Source organism: Prunus avium, chromosome 4 (assembly GCF_965620075.1).
Source record: "Prunus avium chromosome 4, drPruAviu1.hap1.1, whole genome shotgun sequence".
In the NCBI taxonomy this organism is placed as follows: domain Eukaryota; kingdom Viridiplantae; phylum Streptophyta; class Magnoliopsida; order Rosales; family Rosaceae; genus Prunus; species Prunus avium.
Window position 1 is genome coordinate 35,563,019 of NC_142287.1, and position 15,446 is coordinate 35,578,464.

The 15,446-nt window shown below is 36.6% G+C and overlaps 1 protein-coding gene and 1 long non-coding RNA gene across 2 annotated transcripts; both read right to left on the reverse strand.

Annotated features, from left to right (window-relative positions):
• Positions 1-1,271: 1,271 nt before the first annotated feature.
• LOC110766728 (uncharacterized) lies at positions 1,272-2,563 on the reverse strand. The gene is made up of 3 exons (XR_002528205.2): positions 2,543-2,563; positions 2,154-2,405; positions 1,272-1,714 (listed from the first exon to the last, which is right to left on the reverse strand). It is a non-coding gene; the product is annotated as an uncharacterized LOC110766728 (long non-coding RNA).
• Positions 2,564-12,899: 10,336 nt separating this feature from the next.
• On the reverse strand, positions 12,900-14,946 carry LOC110766736 (monothiol glutaredoxin-S17-like). The gene is made up of 3 exons (XM_021970103.2): positions 14,678-14,946; positions 14,496-14,570; positions 12,900-14,112 (listed from the first exon to the last, which is right to left on the reverse strand). The coding sequence occupies exons 1-3, from the start codon at positions 14,846-14,848 to the stop codon at positions 13,102-13,104; spliced, it is 1,257 nt and encodes a 418-aa protein (XP_021825795.1). The 5' UTR covers positions 14,849-14,946; the 3' UTR covers positions 12,900-13,101.
• Between the last annotated feature and the right edge of the window lie 500 nt (positions 14,947-15,446).

Here is a 15,446-nt window from a genome sequence, read left to right on the forward strand (position 1 = left end):
TGAAACTGCTACTGTTTTATAAATTGGATTCACAGACCTTCGGAAAGAAACATATACAGATGCTGCAATTAGATACAGGGACGGACCCAGGATTTCAAATTGGGGTGGGCTAAATTTACATTATGCACAAACCTAGAAAACTCGACTCGAGTGAATTTCATTGATCACAAAAAAAATATATCCTAATCAAGAGGACATAATGAGTTTTACCCCATAAAATTCATCTAGTACATGTATCTTTTTTGTTTTCTACGAGTAGGAGTGTGTGAAGTGAAGAATATGTTATTTTCTATCAAAGTCAACGTATTCTTACTCCCTTAGCAGCTAGAAAGAAAGGCCGTCCACCATTTAAAAGGAGGAAATCTCAGTTGGAGCAAGCAGTCAAGAAGAAACAAGATAGTAAAAAGAAGAAACAAGATAGTAAAAAGAAGAAACAAGAGAGTAAAAAGAAGAAACAAGAGAGTAACAAGAAAATCAAATCTTGTGGAAACAACACTAATGGAGAGAAACAATTGAATGTATGCAAGTAAAATGGATACAGTTTTTATTTATTTTCTAATGTATTATTTAATCAATAAAGTATTTAATTGTGATTGTCCTTGAATTTTTATGTAGGATTTGCAGCCAATAGATTTTGATGATATTGGCCATATTGTTGGTTTATCCACTTCTAAAGGTGATGGTGTAGTTGGAACACAAGAGAGCATTGCTATGCAGGTATGACATGAATGTTTTGTTTTGATTGATTGTTTTGTTTGTTAAACTTCATTATTAGTCATTCGCTCTAGTACCGTTGTAATGACTAATATTATGGATACATTGCAGGAAAATATGGCCACATTTGTGGGTTTTACTCAAAATAGTCAATTAAATCAATTGTATAGAGGGTATGAGATAGGACATATGGATCATCCAATCCTTCATGAGAATCATTTTCTGGTAGTAGAAAAGAAATATATACATGCCTGGCTTTAGTTCTGGAGGAAGTGGTGGCCAACGAAACTGATCATTGGAAGCAAAAGAATTGCACTTGCAGAAGTTGTTAACACTTTGAAATTGAAAATTTATCCATTTTTTGTTAATGTAGACATTTTTCTGTTTAGTGTTGTAATTGAAAAGACCATATTGCTTTAATGTAGACCATATTGCACTTGAGATTGATTGGTTGTAGTTTGAGATTGGTATTAGTCAAAAAGCAAGAAACCTCATTTGAAATCAAATACACTCTAGATATCATGGAAGTGAAGCATACAGCGGCAACAAATCCCCAGTTTGCAACAGGTCCCCAAAAGTGAGTTGTTTTTTGACCAACTGGACCGTTCTTTTTGGTAACTGAATAATTCTGTTAGGCACTCGCCAGCAAAAAGAAATACAGAAAAAGAGCCAGACAAAAAGCTCCAAAGAACCAACTAAAAAGTTGCTAGCTAACATGCCCAAGACAGAGCCACAGAAACAAAATTAGATCATAGCCACATCAAGAATACAAATGATTGATAGAGTTCCCAGGCTCCCTTGGCAATTTTCCCCAAACAGCAATTGATGAGGGGTTTGGAATGAGACTCAACACAAATGTGAGAATAGCCTTGGTCAGCAGCCAAAGAAAGACCCTCAATATTAGCCCGAGCTTCAGCATCCACATCAGATATTCCTGCAAATTTTACCACTTCTGAACTCCCCATGGTGATTCCTAATAATTATTCCAATGCCAGTGTGCCTAGAGTTATTGAACCATGCAAATTTTACCACTCAAGAATGCTCAGAATAATGTCATATCACAGCTGCTTAGAATCTTTGTAAGGTCAAAAGAAGAAAAAAAACCATTCAACAATGACAAGATAAGTAAGGGCAAAATCTGAACATATAGGCCTCGTTTGCCATGAAAACTTTCATTTGCACAACAACAAGAATTCAACTTTCATGTGTTGGAAACGTAAACAACGAATGCACTAAAGCATCAAATGCATAATTAAGATAATGATTTTAATTGCTTAAATGAACATCAGAAATCATTAAAGCACTTCTTCAAACGATCGATATACCCAATTGCAATAACAAACATTTAAACACTGCAAAGAAAGACCCATGATTTATCCTAACCAAAAAGATTAAAAGAATCTCAAATATTGTTAGAGAATTCAATCATTAAAACTCACACAGTAATTGAAACAAACACAAGATCTTCACGATGAAAGAGAAGCACTGTGGGGATGAAGGAGACACCGACCATAGAAGAATCACTTATGACGAACAAGTCCTAGAAAGAAATAAGAGATCAGAGATGACATGGTCTGCGCCAGAGCAGAGATGGGTGGGCTTCGCTATTGCTGGAAACAGAGTCAACGATTGATGATCTGAGTTGCAGGAAGGTCACAAAGGCCGCACGGTTTATCCTGTCTTTTAGGTTTCTGTAAAGTGAAGGGTGAAAAAAATATTAAAATATTAAAAATATTAAAAGCTCATTTAATGATATGGCATAGCCAACTCAACAGCCACATCAGTTGGTACACAAATATGGTACAAATAGATAGTCTCCTAGCATTACCCTAAAAAAAATGGAACACTGTTGCTTCAAACTGGTCTCTCACAAGGACTTATTCGAGGTCATCGCTGGGGGTGCGTGTGGACGCATCACAGCCATTCAAATTAAAAATCATTTTAAGTTACATCCGGTCAGATTTTACCCATTAGAAAAACAATAACCCGAACCCAAAAAAGCTTCACTTCACTTCACTCTCCCTCACCCATTCCTGAGATCTTACCACCTGCTTATCTCGATCCTCCCAGGCATCACACATGGTGATTTGGGGGGTTTTGCATTGCTAATTGGGGGTTCCTGATTCGATTAGCTTCTGCTTATTGCAAGGCTGGGAAGAATGCTGAGGTGGCTGCTGAAGCTCTGGCTATGTCTGTCTGCACCTAATGGCGAGGCAAAGCCAAGGGGTGAAGAAGAATCTTCACGATTATCTCGCGATAATAGCTCTAAGAAGCCATATGTATCAATATCAAGCAAATGGGAATTCCAGAGCTTCAAAGCCCAAATATCGTCCTGTTTCAGTGGGCAGTGTTTCAAGCATTATCGGGAAACGATCTTCCTGCTAATTGCTTGATGATTAGTACACAATTTATTTTGAATTTGCTTGGATTGACACTCTTAGTTTTGACTTTGAGGCACAACAAATTGGGTTTTGAAATTTTCGATTGCAAGCTGGTTTATGGCTTTGGATTGTTTGATTTCCATTTTTAATTCGATGTATACAGGGACGGACCCAGGATTTCAAATTGGGGTGGGCTAAATTTACATTATGCACAAACCTAGAAAACTCGACTCGAGTGAATTTCATTGATCACAAAAAAAATATATCCTAATCAAGAGGACATAATGAGTTTTACCCCATAAATTTCATCTAGTACATGTATCTTTTTTGTTTTCTACGAGTAGGAGTGTGTGAAGTGAAGAATATGTTATTTTCTATTAAAAAAGAAAATAGGGGTATTTTCAACCAAAAAATGGGGGCTTAGCCTTTGGCCCTTTTTGTACCAAAAATAAATAAAAAAGGAGAAGGTTTAGGGTTGAGTAACTGACCCTGACTTATATCTTAATATTTCTAGTGCAAAATTGCAAAAGAAAAAAAAAAAAAAACAAAAGAAGAAAAAGTCCAAAAACAAAACAAAACGAATGACCATAGACTCATAACAGTGGAGCACCCAAGTGGCCCACAACCAATAAAAGAGTGCAGTGCGTGGTTGTTTATTGGCTGGGCTGAGTATATTAGTTTAGGCTGAAAAAAGACAAAGTTACCTGGGCTATAGCCCAGGTTAGCCAAAGGGTAGGTCCGTCCCTGGATGTATATGTGATATTTAAGGGTTTTTATTTTTTAATGATGTTAATGTGTGAAAACTAATCTGGGTTTATTTGGAATCTGCAGATAGTTGCGGATATGATATGGAAAAGGTACACTATTTATCAAATTCAAAGCCTTTCCCTTTCCTCCAATTGATGTCATTTTATCTTATTGTTACTTCTGGAAACCTCCAAGGCAGTTTCTTGACAATTTTGTGGTTTTTTTTTTCTGGACATTGTATGCACAAAATAATTTGCCCATTTTTTCTGCTATTATACAATTATTTTCTCGTATGCTAGACGTTGGAAAGATACGTAGAGTACTCCAAAGCAATAACTTTCAATATTTTTTTTTTCCTCAAATACCATTCAGAGCATGGAAAAGCTGATTAATTTGCCAGCTTCAGACAAAGGGAACGAACTCGTCATTAGATCCAGTGATAAGGTTAGTAAAGCTTCCAAGCTTTTAAGAACATAGCCCCAAACAGGATTTTACAGGGACATTATAGAGTTCAGCAGCCATTTTCATTACCTTCTTTATTGTCATTAGTGCAGCATCTAAGTCTTGCTTATTCCATCAAGAATTTTGATCAGTCATCTTTGTGCTTTTGAAATGCCAGCCAGATGTGGTAATAACTAAACCATGTGCCATGTGAAATGAATCCTACTGCTGCTATGTCTGTTAATGTGTACTTTTCTCTCTTGTAAATATGTTGTCATGCTTAATTGTTCTCTTCCGATCCATTTGTCAACTAGTCAAGGGTAAATCACCCTTAATTGTTCTATTTCAATTAATTGTAAGTTTTTGGTAAATTTTACTGTTCTTTTCTTTATGAAATTGAAGATGTGTAGTTATTGAAAATGTCTTATAATTTCTCCTATTTATAAAAATTTGGTCGGTTGCTGCATAGCCTACATATTTAGGTCATGGACTAAAATTCTTAGTCATTTCTCTATGCTTTATGCATATAATTTTCATAAGGGAACAAATTAGGATGTACTAATTCCACAAAAGGAGAAGAGACGCAATTCATGGATGGCATACACTACACATGCACAATAATTTCGGTTGAGGAGATTAAACCATTCTCCCCTGCAATTGATGCTAATTTAAGATTTCCTTTAGCTTGTTAGAGATTGAAGTGCTACTTAGATGGAGGTTTTTATTTATTATGGGATTTATGCTGAAATTTTAAATTTCATATTAATATTGTATGTTTCTTTGCAATGTTCAAAGAAATATTTCCAGGTTGTCTGCAGCTTATTGCTGATACAAATTACTTCTTGTCACATTTCTATCTGTTCCACCCTCGACCTCGACCTGCTGCCTCAATGGACAAGCCCAAGAGTTTGGAAATGGTTGTATATTAATATTTGTGTTGGCAATGGCATTGAGGCATTCCAAGAACTGTTACGTTATGTTATGCTTGTGTTGCATTGTGTATAACTGCTTTGTGATAAAAGTGATTTATATAGGAGCTCCGTTATGGTTTTGAGAGCTCGCTAGTCATTACTTTTGGCTTTTGGCTTTAGAGCAAGTCCACCCATGAAGGCTAAGGCAAGGCAAAGGCAAGGCAAAGGCAAGGCAAAGGCAAGGCAAGGGCTGCCACTATTCATGTGAATAGTGGCAGCCTTGCCTTAGTTGGTTCCACCCTTGGAAGGTTAGGGCAAGGGCAAGAAAAAAAAGAAGATTATGCAACAAAATATAAACAATTTAGAAAGTGAATAAAATTGTTATGTATTTTATAGGGAAAACATCCATAATATTTTGGTTTTTTTTATAAAAAAAAAAATTGAATTTTTTTGGAATTTTTTGGAATTTTTTTTGCTCGCTGACGTCAGCGTGACATCAGCGCCTTTGGGCTTGAGCCCAGGCAAGATTTGCCCGTGGGCTTGCCCAGGCTGGTGGGTCCCATGCCTTGCCTGGGCTTGTTCTCTACCGCTGGAGTCGAATTGGGCTTGCCCGAGCAGCCTTTTGACCGGTTTTGCACCAACGCTGGACTTGCTCTTAGGGCATCTGTTAAAATGTTTTTTCTTCCTGTTGTCAATGGCACGTGTTAAATCCCCAGCCACAGCAGTGTATTTCAGCACTTCCCCTCCCCATCGCTGTAATTTTTTATAAAAAAATGCTCACTCAGAGTTAGGCTCCACCATCATCTTTAAGCCTTTGACTATTTTACTGAGGACAAAATAAACATTAATAACATCTCAACAACCAGTGGACGGGTTATTGATATGCCGTTGATAACATTTAAAATCATTTTAAAATTCAATTAAACTCCATCAACTTTATGACTATTTTAAAATAATTTAAAATCTAAATTAAATACACCCTCCTATGAACATTCTAAAAGGTATCCATGCCTAAATTATTTATGACTTAGGTTTGCACGTTTTGGTTGGAGCTTTTTATCTTAAACAATTCATTAAAAAAATTACATAAAAATATACTGAAAATTACTACAAACTCCTTATGACATGGTCTTCGATTATGGAAGTCTAAAATCACGACTCCATGTATTTAAGTTCATTGTAATCATTAAATCAAAGAGTATTAGGTGATAGAACATTGACTATTGTGTTCGTTTGTTTATAAACAAAGTTGAATTCTTGTTATCACTTTGCATTTTTATAAGTCAAAGTTAAATTTTTGGAGCTTTAGAGTGAAGAGAATGTCACAAGAAGTTCATATGAATTTTCGATGTATTTTTCTGATTTTTAATTTATTTATTATGAATGTAGAAGTTAAATCTTAAAAAACATAAGAATATTAGATAGAATGTCACGTGTCAATAGCGGAAAGGGGCACCATCACTGATTCAGACGAGTGGCCTTATACAAGAGAGACACATGTCATTTCTCTTTATTTGTTGTTTATAAAAAGACAATTCAAAAAATTAAATTTAAAGATACATAAAAAATTGATATAAACTTTTGACCTTCGATTATGGAGGTCTAAAATCACGATTTCACATATTTGAGGTCATTGGAATCATTGAATCAAATAAACAAGAGCGTTTGGTAATAGAAATTGGAGATCCCAACAAATATATCTGCAAAATATAAGAGAGAATGAAGTTGGTACCTTAGGAATAACAAGGAAATCAAGAACTCCAAGGAGGTCAGTGATAAGGTCACGGTAGGAGGTCTTCTCGGGTTGGGGAGGCAGCACAGACAGAGCTACTCTAGGGCTTGGGGTGGCCTGGATTAAAAAGAAATGATTTGTCCAATTGAACAAGTGCAAGTATTCTCCCAATGTAACCTTAAAGCCAAACTTAAAGCCAAACTTAAGCACTCTACTCGTCTTGCTATGCTTTTCATTTTATGATGGAAATCCTATAACATGAATTGAAGTGCTTGACCCAAAAAAGGAAGAAGATATATTTATTCAAAAACTTATTTTAGCATGACATATTATATAAAAACTTATATATAACTTATTTGGAGAGAAAAATCCAAAATTAGCTGCTTGTTATTTTATAATTGGTTTTTAGTGTGTTAAAATTTAATAAGAATCAATTAGAAAATAACAAGTTGTTAGTTTTGGGTTTTTCAATCCAAATAAACTATTTAAGGGCTTTTGTTTATTATATCATGCTAAAATGAGTTTATTAGTAAAATCATACATAAATAAATAAAGTTTAATTGAATTGGCAGCCAAAAGTAATGGAGGACAATAATCAGATATCATTAGTGACCACATAGGGGTAAATTGTTTCATGTTGTTGAATAGACCAAACTCCTATTTTCCTTGGGGGAGAAGCACAACGGATCTCCACGTGCCTACAAAGAGTCGTTTAAGTATGATTTACTCGAACCTATAAAGAGTCATTTAGAAGAAATTTGGTAAATAAATCTCATCGTCAATAAGTAAAAACTAGTGGGCTGTAGATTTTGATAGATAGTGTCAAAGTGCCTATCTGGACTTGATTAAATTTTGTTACACTTAATTTGTATTTTACAGGAAAACCCCGTGAGGCATATGACTATTCAGGAAAACCCAATACAATTAATTTGAAGAGGGCGGGAGATAGCGATCTTGCTGGCTATTGAGTGGAAACCTGGTGCCACCTACAGGCTTGGGAAGTGGACTGGACACCAATGGCAATCATGTGTCTTTTTTTTGGGTCAAAGGTATCATGTGTTTTTATTCCATGCAAGACAGTCCAATTCAGAGGATAGAAGTATCCGTGTCAGCTGGGATTCTTCTACAAACATTTCGTAGAGATTGAGAGAGAGAGAGAGAAAGAGAGAGAGAGAGATTGACATTGACATTGACATTAACATTTGAGCTGGCACGTACCAGTCTTTAGCCGTAGGAAATCACGGTGATTCTGTGGGTCCCAACTACTAGTTTGGGAATTTTAGGGTGCTAAAAAGAAGTTGAAAAAAACCATACAAGATTTAATAATCAACAATTAAATATAAAACTTATATATAAAGGCAATATGCAAATGACGTAGGTAAAATTGTATTATAATAATTTAGGTGGTATATTACCAACTTATTTGCTTCATGAAAAAAGTTGGTTACTCCAAGAGATTAGGCAATGCAAGTATACAAACTATTATTATATTATTTATTTTCATCTTTTACATTTACTATTATATTTTATAGAAAGTAAGTCAGAGAATAGAGATGATATTTCGTTATAAAAAGCAAGTGTGGCCTAATATACCTATTCACTTTGAAGTAGGTAACATTGCCTTGTTGGGAATAGTATGTATGTTTTGCCTACTTCCTTGGAGCATGAAAATGTTAATGTGGCAAGACAAATGAGGTTTGCCTACTCTTTTGTCTCTTCCCTTAGAGATACACAGAAAGAATGCAATTGGTACAAAATGAGAAGATTAATTGTAAGATGTTATTGAGGAATTTCTCAGTGTAACCATTACATGGTTGCGTGGACCTTTTATGAAGGTTTTGTATGCCCTAGTCCGTCCGTCATGTCATGATGGTGTTACAATCACACTGAAAAATTGCTCATTAGAGTTGTTGACGCCAAAAAGTGGTTCTTTGACTTAGAGGGTCAACTTAGTAATTTTATGCCTTCGGTATCCTTGATGCCTCGGTAGTCTTCGCGATCTGCAATATGAGCAAACGCACGGTAAGACCTAGGGCACCGGTGTGGTACCGGCCGAAGGCTCTCCGATGCTTAAGTAAGTTCGGGAATAGAAAGTTCAACTGACAGATCAATAGGCTTGTATGCCGTAAGTTCTGATTCCCTCTATTTTGGGAGAGTTGGCCTCCTTTTATAGGTCTTGAGAGGTGTGCATTTTGTTGATTATTTCGATGTGGGTCTGTGGGCGTCGCTTGGGAGAGATCGGTAGGTAGAGTGCCGAGGGCGCCTCTGACCAAGCCCAGTTTTCTCCACGTGTCTTGCCCTTATTGGCTGTTTATTTTGGGTGTAAACAAGAGTACTCAAGATAGTTAGCTCGTGCTTCATTTTAGGAGGATGTGTCCTCGTGTTGGGCTTGTTGTCTGTCAATCACGGTTCATATTGGGCTATTGACATCATTTGTTGTTGATGATGGGCCAGGTCCAAGCCCAAGCCCAAGCCTAAAGTGTGTATGTACTATGTATGTACGTATGTAGGAGGTGAAAATAAGGATTTGGGAGATCATTCACACATGACATAATCCGCCATGTGGCTATGAAGGGTAGAGAAATGAGAAACAAGTATGTAAACGTTGCTGGATGATTCATTGGACTTTTACAGCAACACTTAGTTATTTATTAATCACATGTGTCTAAAATCTTAATTTCAAGAATCTTTTCCATAACTAATGCATGCAAGGGTCCTCTTTAGAATTTGACCAGTAATTAAAAGCTCCAAACTTACTGTTGCCTACCCCTGGTTACTTGCTCTCATCCAAAATCAGTCCTTGCCAACTCAATGATAAAAATAGTCCTGAGTAAGATTGTAATAAAAACAGAACTTTTATTTGTGAACATACATTCTCAATTCTCTAATGGTCCGTTTGGATGAGGGAAATAAACTTGGGATTTTGACAAAACTTAGAATTTTTAAATTGACATGAACCAATTCCTGTGTTTGGATTAAAAAATAGAGAAATTTAGAAATTCCCCGTGGGAAAAAACATGAAATTTGGAGATCATAAATCCCAACTTTAAATTCTATTTAAAAGTCGTCATTTCTAAAATCCCAAGAGATTGAGTTTTAAAAAAAGACAACTTTACAAATAAAGGTTAAATTCCGTGTTTTAAATCCGTCACCCAAACAATAAACTTCACAAATTCTAGAACATTAATTTCCGTCATTTAAAATTTCATCGTTTATGAAATCCTTTGTACTTTTAAATTTCCTCATCCAAACGCACGGTAAGCGAGATGGCATATATTACCTGCAGTGAAGTGTGTTTGTGTGTTTGTGTTTTGGCTGAGAGAAAGAGAGGGGATGGTGGGTTTTGGGTTTTATAGGTCTTTAATACCCATTTTTTGGAACGTGGGTGCATCGAATTCATCTCCGACGGTATTTTGGGCTTTTTGGGTTAATCCATTAGAGATAAATGGGCCTAAGAGAGAGAGAGACCGAAGGAGTTGACGGCTTATGGACTAGCTAAAAGCCCATGATAAGTTTTCTTGAAAATGGAAAAAGAAAGCCCATAATACCATATGCCCATGATAAGTTTTCTTGAAAACGAATTGCATGATTTGCAACAAGCCAATAGCGAAGCTATTAGCATTTGAGTGATAAAGAATGATGATCTTGGTCTTATGACTCATGAGCTTATGGTATGTCTAGTGCGATTTTACAAACAACTAATTTTTTTTATTGTTGGTGAAGCCATGGCCTCAAAGGCGTATGATCTGAAGCTTTTAAATTGATTATATATACATCTGACACATGCCAAGGTATATTACTCTTGTTCCTCTTGCATTTGGGAGATGAGAACAGTTGCATGTATGGCTCTATAAAACGCCTGAATTTGAATCTAGTCATATGCTGCTCAATATCTAGATACAACTAAGCTTACATATTGATTCGTACATGATGAAACTTTACTGTACATTGAAACTGATTTTTGTTGATGAAATTAACATTATTATCATATGGTTAGAATTTGGCAGCTTGTTAACCTCTAGACTACATTTGCGTGGTGGGGGCAGCTACTGCACCACTCAAGATAAGCCATAAGCATATTTCTATATGGCAATTTATGAAGCCCAACTAACGACAAAATCAACATAAACAGAGGCTGAACAAGAGCCACAATGTGTAGTTAGTAAATACATGCATTCTAAACCAATGGGGGGCATGCCAATTCTCAACTCATACTTGCGATACTGAAAGTCAAATTCAAGTGGTCGAAGACCATGATTGTGAAAGAAATTCAAGCTCATGTGGCTGAAAGCCATAGTTGTGACTGAAAGTCAAATACATATAGTTGAAGACTATACGACCGAAGCCCAAACTCGAACTCGTGATCGAAGATCATATTCATGGTCTTCGATCATATTCGTGGTTGAAGACCATACTCATGGCTAAAGGCCAAATTCATGATCGAAGATAATATTCATGGTTGAAAACCATACTCGTGAAACTCCACATGCTTATGATCTAAGATCGTATAAGTTAAGTCACCACATAAAATTCTACACACAGTGAACTCCCACAAAGAATATTTTCTCTCTCTACGCCCGAGACACGTGTCCAGAGAGAGAAAAAGGGGGGTAGGTGTGGGAGCAAAAATTAAGGCCCAAGTAACAAGCCACTTCCCATGAACCCTAAATTTAGGGAGTGGAGGGAATCAAATAACATGATATCCACTACCATTGAGCATGGAGAATAAGGGATATGGGACTTGGAGTCCAAGGGTTCAATGCCTATAAAAGGCTAACTAATCCCCCAGCATAAGGGGAGAGAGGTATGAGATTATTATGACTATAAGCAATATTCTTGAACGAACACTAACTTGAGCGTCGGAGTGTTTTCTTGCAGTACTCCCCTCTCATTGGTGGCAATCGAAGATGGTGTCCGGCTTCTCAACATTGATTAGGAGATTACTTGTTGGAGGACCCGAAATTTCATGCTCCAACAGTAGTAAGCTTCTACTATCATTTTCTCAGCTTCTTGTTCCCCTTGTAATACAGATGCCTCATCGTTCTGTACAAAGACGAGAAAACCAGAATTAGAAGACATCAACTCTGATTAGAAAGAAAACAGAAAATCAGAACACACCAGAATATTGAAAGTAGAAGAGAGACCCAAATGATAGAAATAACAAAATATGTAAAAACTGAGAGCCTGATCGTTACATTTTGCAAAATGGTTTATATATTTTGGAAAGTAGAAAATATTTAGTATGGGTTCATTCTTAGAATACAAATGCTCCATCTCTGACCTTTCAAAAGAAAATTTCAATTTCTCATTTTTGTTTTGGAACACAGGCTCTTCTGTTTTCAAGAAATCAAAACTAAGACAACAAAGCAGAAATTCTTTATAGACAATAAGAACGTACCATTTATTCTGCATTGCCCTCTCCTCTTCAAACCCTTCTGAACTAGGCACGTGAACACTAGCTGCTGCAAGCCGTGATCTGGAAGGGATACCATAATAAATTAAAAGTTTGACAGTGATAAAATGTCCCAGTATTTTTTTATCAAGAAACTAATCTGCAGCACAGGTACAAGGGTGCCTATAATTACATAGCATCTTTCGTTGTCTGAAATTTTTGAGATACAAGTGGCCCAATGTTGAAATTAGGACTGGCTTGGAAAACAGGGGAAATGCGGAAGATGACAAAATACAACACAGAGTTTGGTCTTTCCTTGCCTACAGGTTCCACCATTTAAATGGGTTGATGTACCACTGGATGAACCATATAAGGAAGAATTGAGTCTCGTCTTCACTGAATAAGTATCAGCCATGGAGATGCTGGTAGTTTCCGAACTGGTTATAGAATATACCGAGCGTGCAGTAGAAAAAAATCGGCTGCTCTGATATATATGTGAGCTCTTCTCAGAAGCTTTTTTATCCCATTAGAAAGATTAAATGACTTTTCATCATTAGAGGGAGAAGAAAAAAAATTATGTAGATAAAGACCTAGGAAACAATGCCATTAATTATTAGAAACCAAAAAGAGTAAGAATCATACGCGACTCCAGAGATTATAAGTTAACTGATAGAATATTGCCATTCACAAGCTGATTACATTATATAAAAAATTCAGTCTACAGGTATTCAGTTGTGTATTCTAATTCTGTGAGTTGATTTCATGGTCTCTGGAAGCTTCCCCTTATTCACGAAAACCACACGTTAAAGTTAGTATGTGACGCAAACCACGAGCCTTCCCTTCTATGTAAAGCTGTGGTAATGTTGGCCAGTTAGAATACTTCTGTATCCCCTCCATGACTTCATTGTCCGAAAGAACATCGAAACTTGCAAATTTGATCTTCTCTTCCTTCAAATTGTCAATGGCCAGTTTGCTGAATTTACATTTGGGCTCCTCAGGGGTTCCTTTCATGAAAAGCATGACTGGATTAGAGTCAATCAGCTGCTGCAACCGCTTTTCCAAGGCTTCATCAAGGCCATTTTGCGCTTGAATTATTTTTTGATGAACATTTTGCACTTGAACTTGCATCTGCCTGTGAGAAGATCCAGTAGATGCTGAGATTCCACCCTTTCCACTTCCAGCTTCAGTTACCTTTGCCCCAGCAGAATCAGTAGTATCCATTTCATGGTCTCTGGAAACTTCCTCTAATTCAGTTACCTTCGCCCTAGTAGAATCATCAGTATCAATTCCACGGTTTTTGGGAACTTCCTCTAATTCACCACTACGAAGCATTAAAATTTCTATGTCAGACCAACCACGGGGCTTCCCTTTGTAGTAAATCTGCGGTATTATTGGCCAGTTAGAATACCTCTTTATCCCCTCCATGACTTCATTGTCCGTAAGAACATCAAAACTTCCAAATTTGACCTTCTTTTGCTTCAAAATGTCAATGGCCATTCGGCTAACGTTACATTTGGGCTCCTCAGGGCTTCCTTTCATGAAAAGCATGAGTGGATTAGAGTCAATCAGCTGTTGCAGCCGCCTTTTCAAGGCATCATCAAGGCCATTTTGCACTGGAATTTGCTCTTGCTCCTGGGAAGATCCATTTTCTTTTGCTAACTCTTGGACTGTCTCAAGGCTGGCAAGAGCAGGAGCATCAGGTTCTCCATGCTTAAATGACCCAGCAACCCTAGCAACTTTATTGGCCAAACTAGATGGATCTGCACCTTGTAATGTATCAGCGACCTTTCCGTCCTGACAAAAAAAAATGCACAAACAAAAAATGACCCCAAGAGAAGAACAGATACAGAACAATCGGAAGAACCCAAGCCAACAGCGATATTAGTTACAAAAGTTTATCTAACAGCAAAATTCTTTTTCCAATCATAACTCAATTCATACTTGCACACGTTTCCACTTATTTATATTGCATGTGACACCTAAGTTCTACATCTTCAAAACAGTTGATCAATGATCATAAATAATATGACAAAAAATTCAACAGAACCTTATTATCTAATGCAGAACTTTGTTATTGCATGCCGGCCTCACATCCAACGACCTAACTATGCTTAGTCAAAATCAGCCAGCATCAAATCAAATGGGAAACATGAATGGACTATACCAAATAAGCATACCTTCACAAAGGCAAAGTAGGGCACATCAGAAACCGAATAAGCACCAAATATATCAGGCTGTTCTTCTGCTTCAACCTACAATATTTTATCAGCAATTGGAGATTAAAAACAAAACACCAGCACACACACATAAAAAAGACCAGAAAAAAAAAAACCCAGATAGACATGAGAAGAATACGTACCCTTAAGAAATGGGCATGAGGGAAATCAGTAGAGAGGTGGGCAAAGACCTCGCCCATGTGCTTCGAAGCCTCACAACTTGAGGCCCAGAACTGCAGAACAACGGGTGCACCACTGTGAACCAAGCTATCAAACTCCTTCTTGGATTGCACATCCTTCGCTGAGCCACTCATCGATAAGGGAGTCTTTTATAACTTCTAAACCCTAAATGCACAAAGCTTAGAGAGAGAGAGTTTTTTTTTTCGGTCAAACAAAGAGAGATAATGAAAGAGAAAGAAAACGCAAAGACTATTATATATAAAGGCCAACGCAGAATTTAGGGAAACTTTCAGATACTAGGAAATAGCCTTTCAGATAAGTCAGTTAATAAGGAATCAAATAATAAAAGTTAAATTTAAATATTAAAAAAAGAAAAGAGAAAGTTAAAATAACGTATTGGGTAGCTAATTGTGCTTACCAGATTTGATTTTTATAAAACTTTCATTACTTCCTTATTTTTATATTTGAAAAACATATTCCTTCCAAACAAGACATTCCATATCAAATTTTTTTTAAAAAAACAAAAAAAAGAAGATAAATTGGCGTGTGGTAAGTGCGTAGATTAGCATATATCTCCAACAAAAATAGAAGCACGACATCTCTCACCATGATTTCCTTCTTCGATTGATTCCTCTATCGTGGGGTCTGGCTAGTGGGTCCTTGCTCACGATATTAAATATTAATTGGTGAATTAAAGTTGGGCATATGGGTAATTCAATTTTTTGGGCCTGA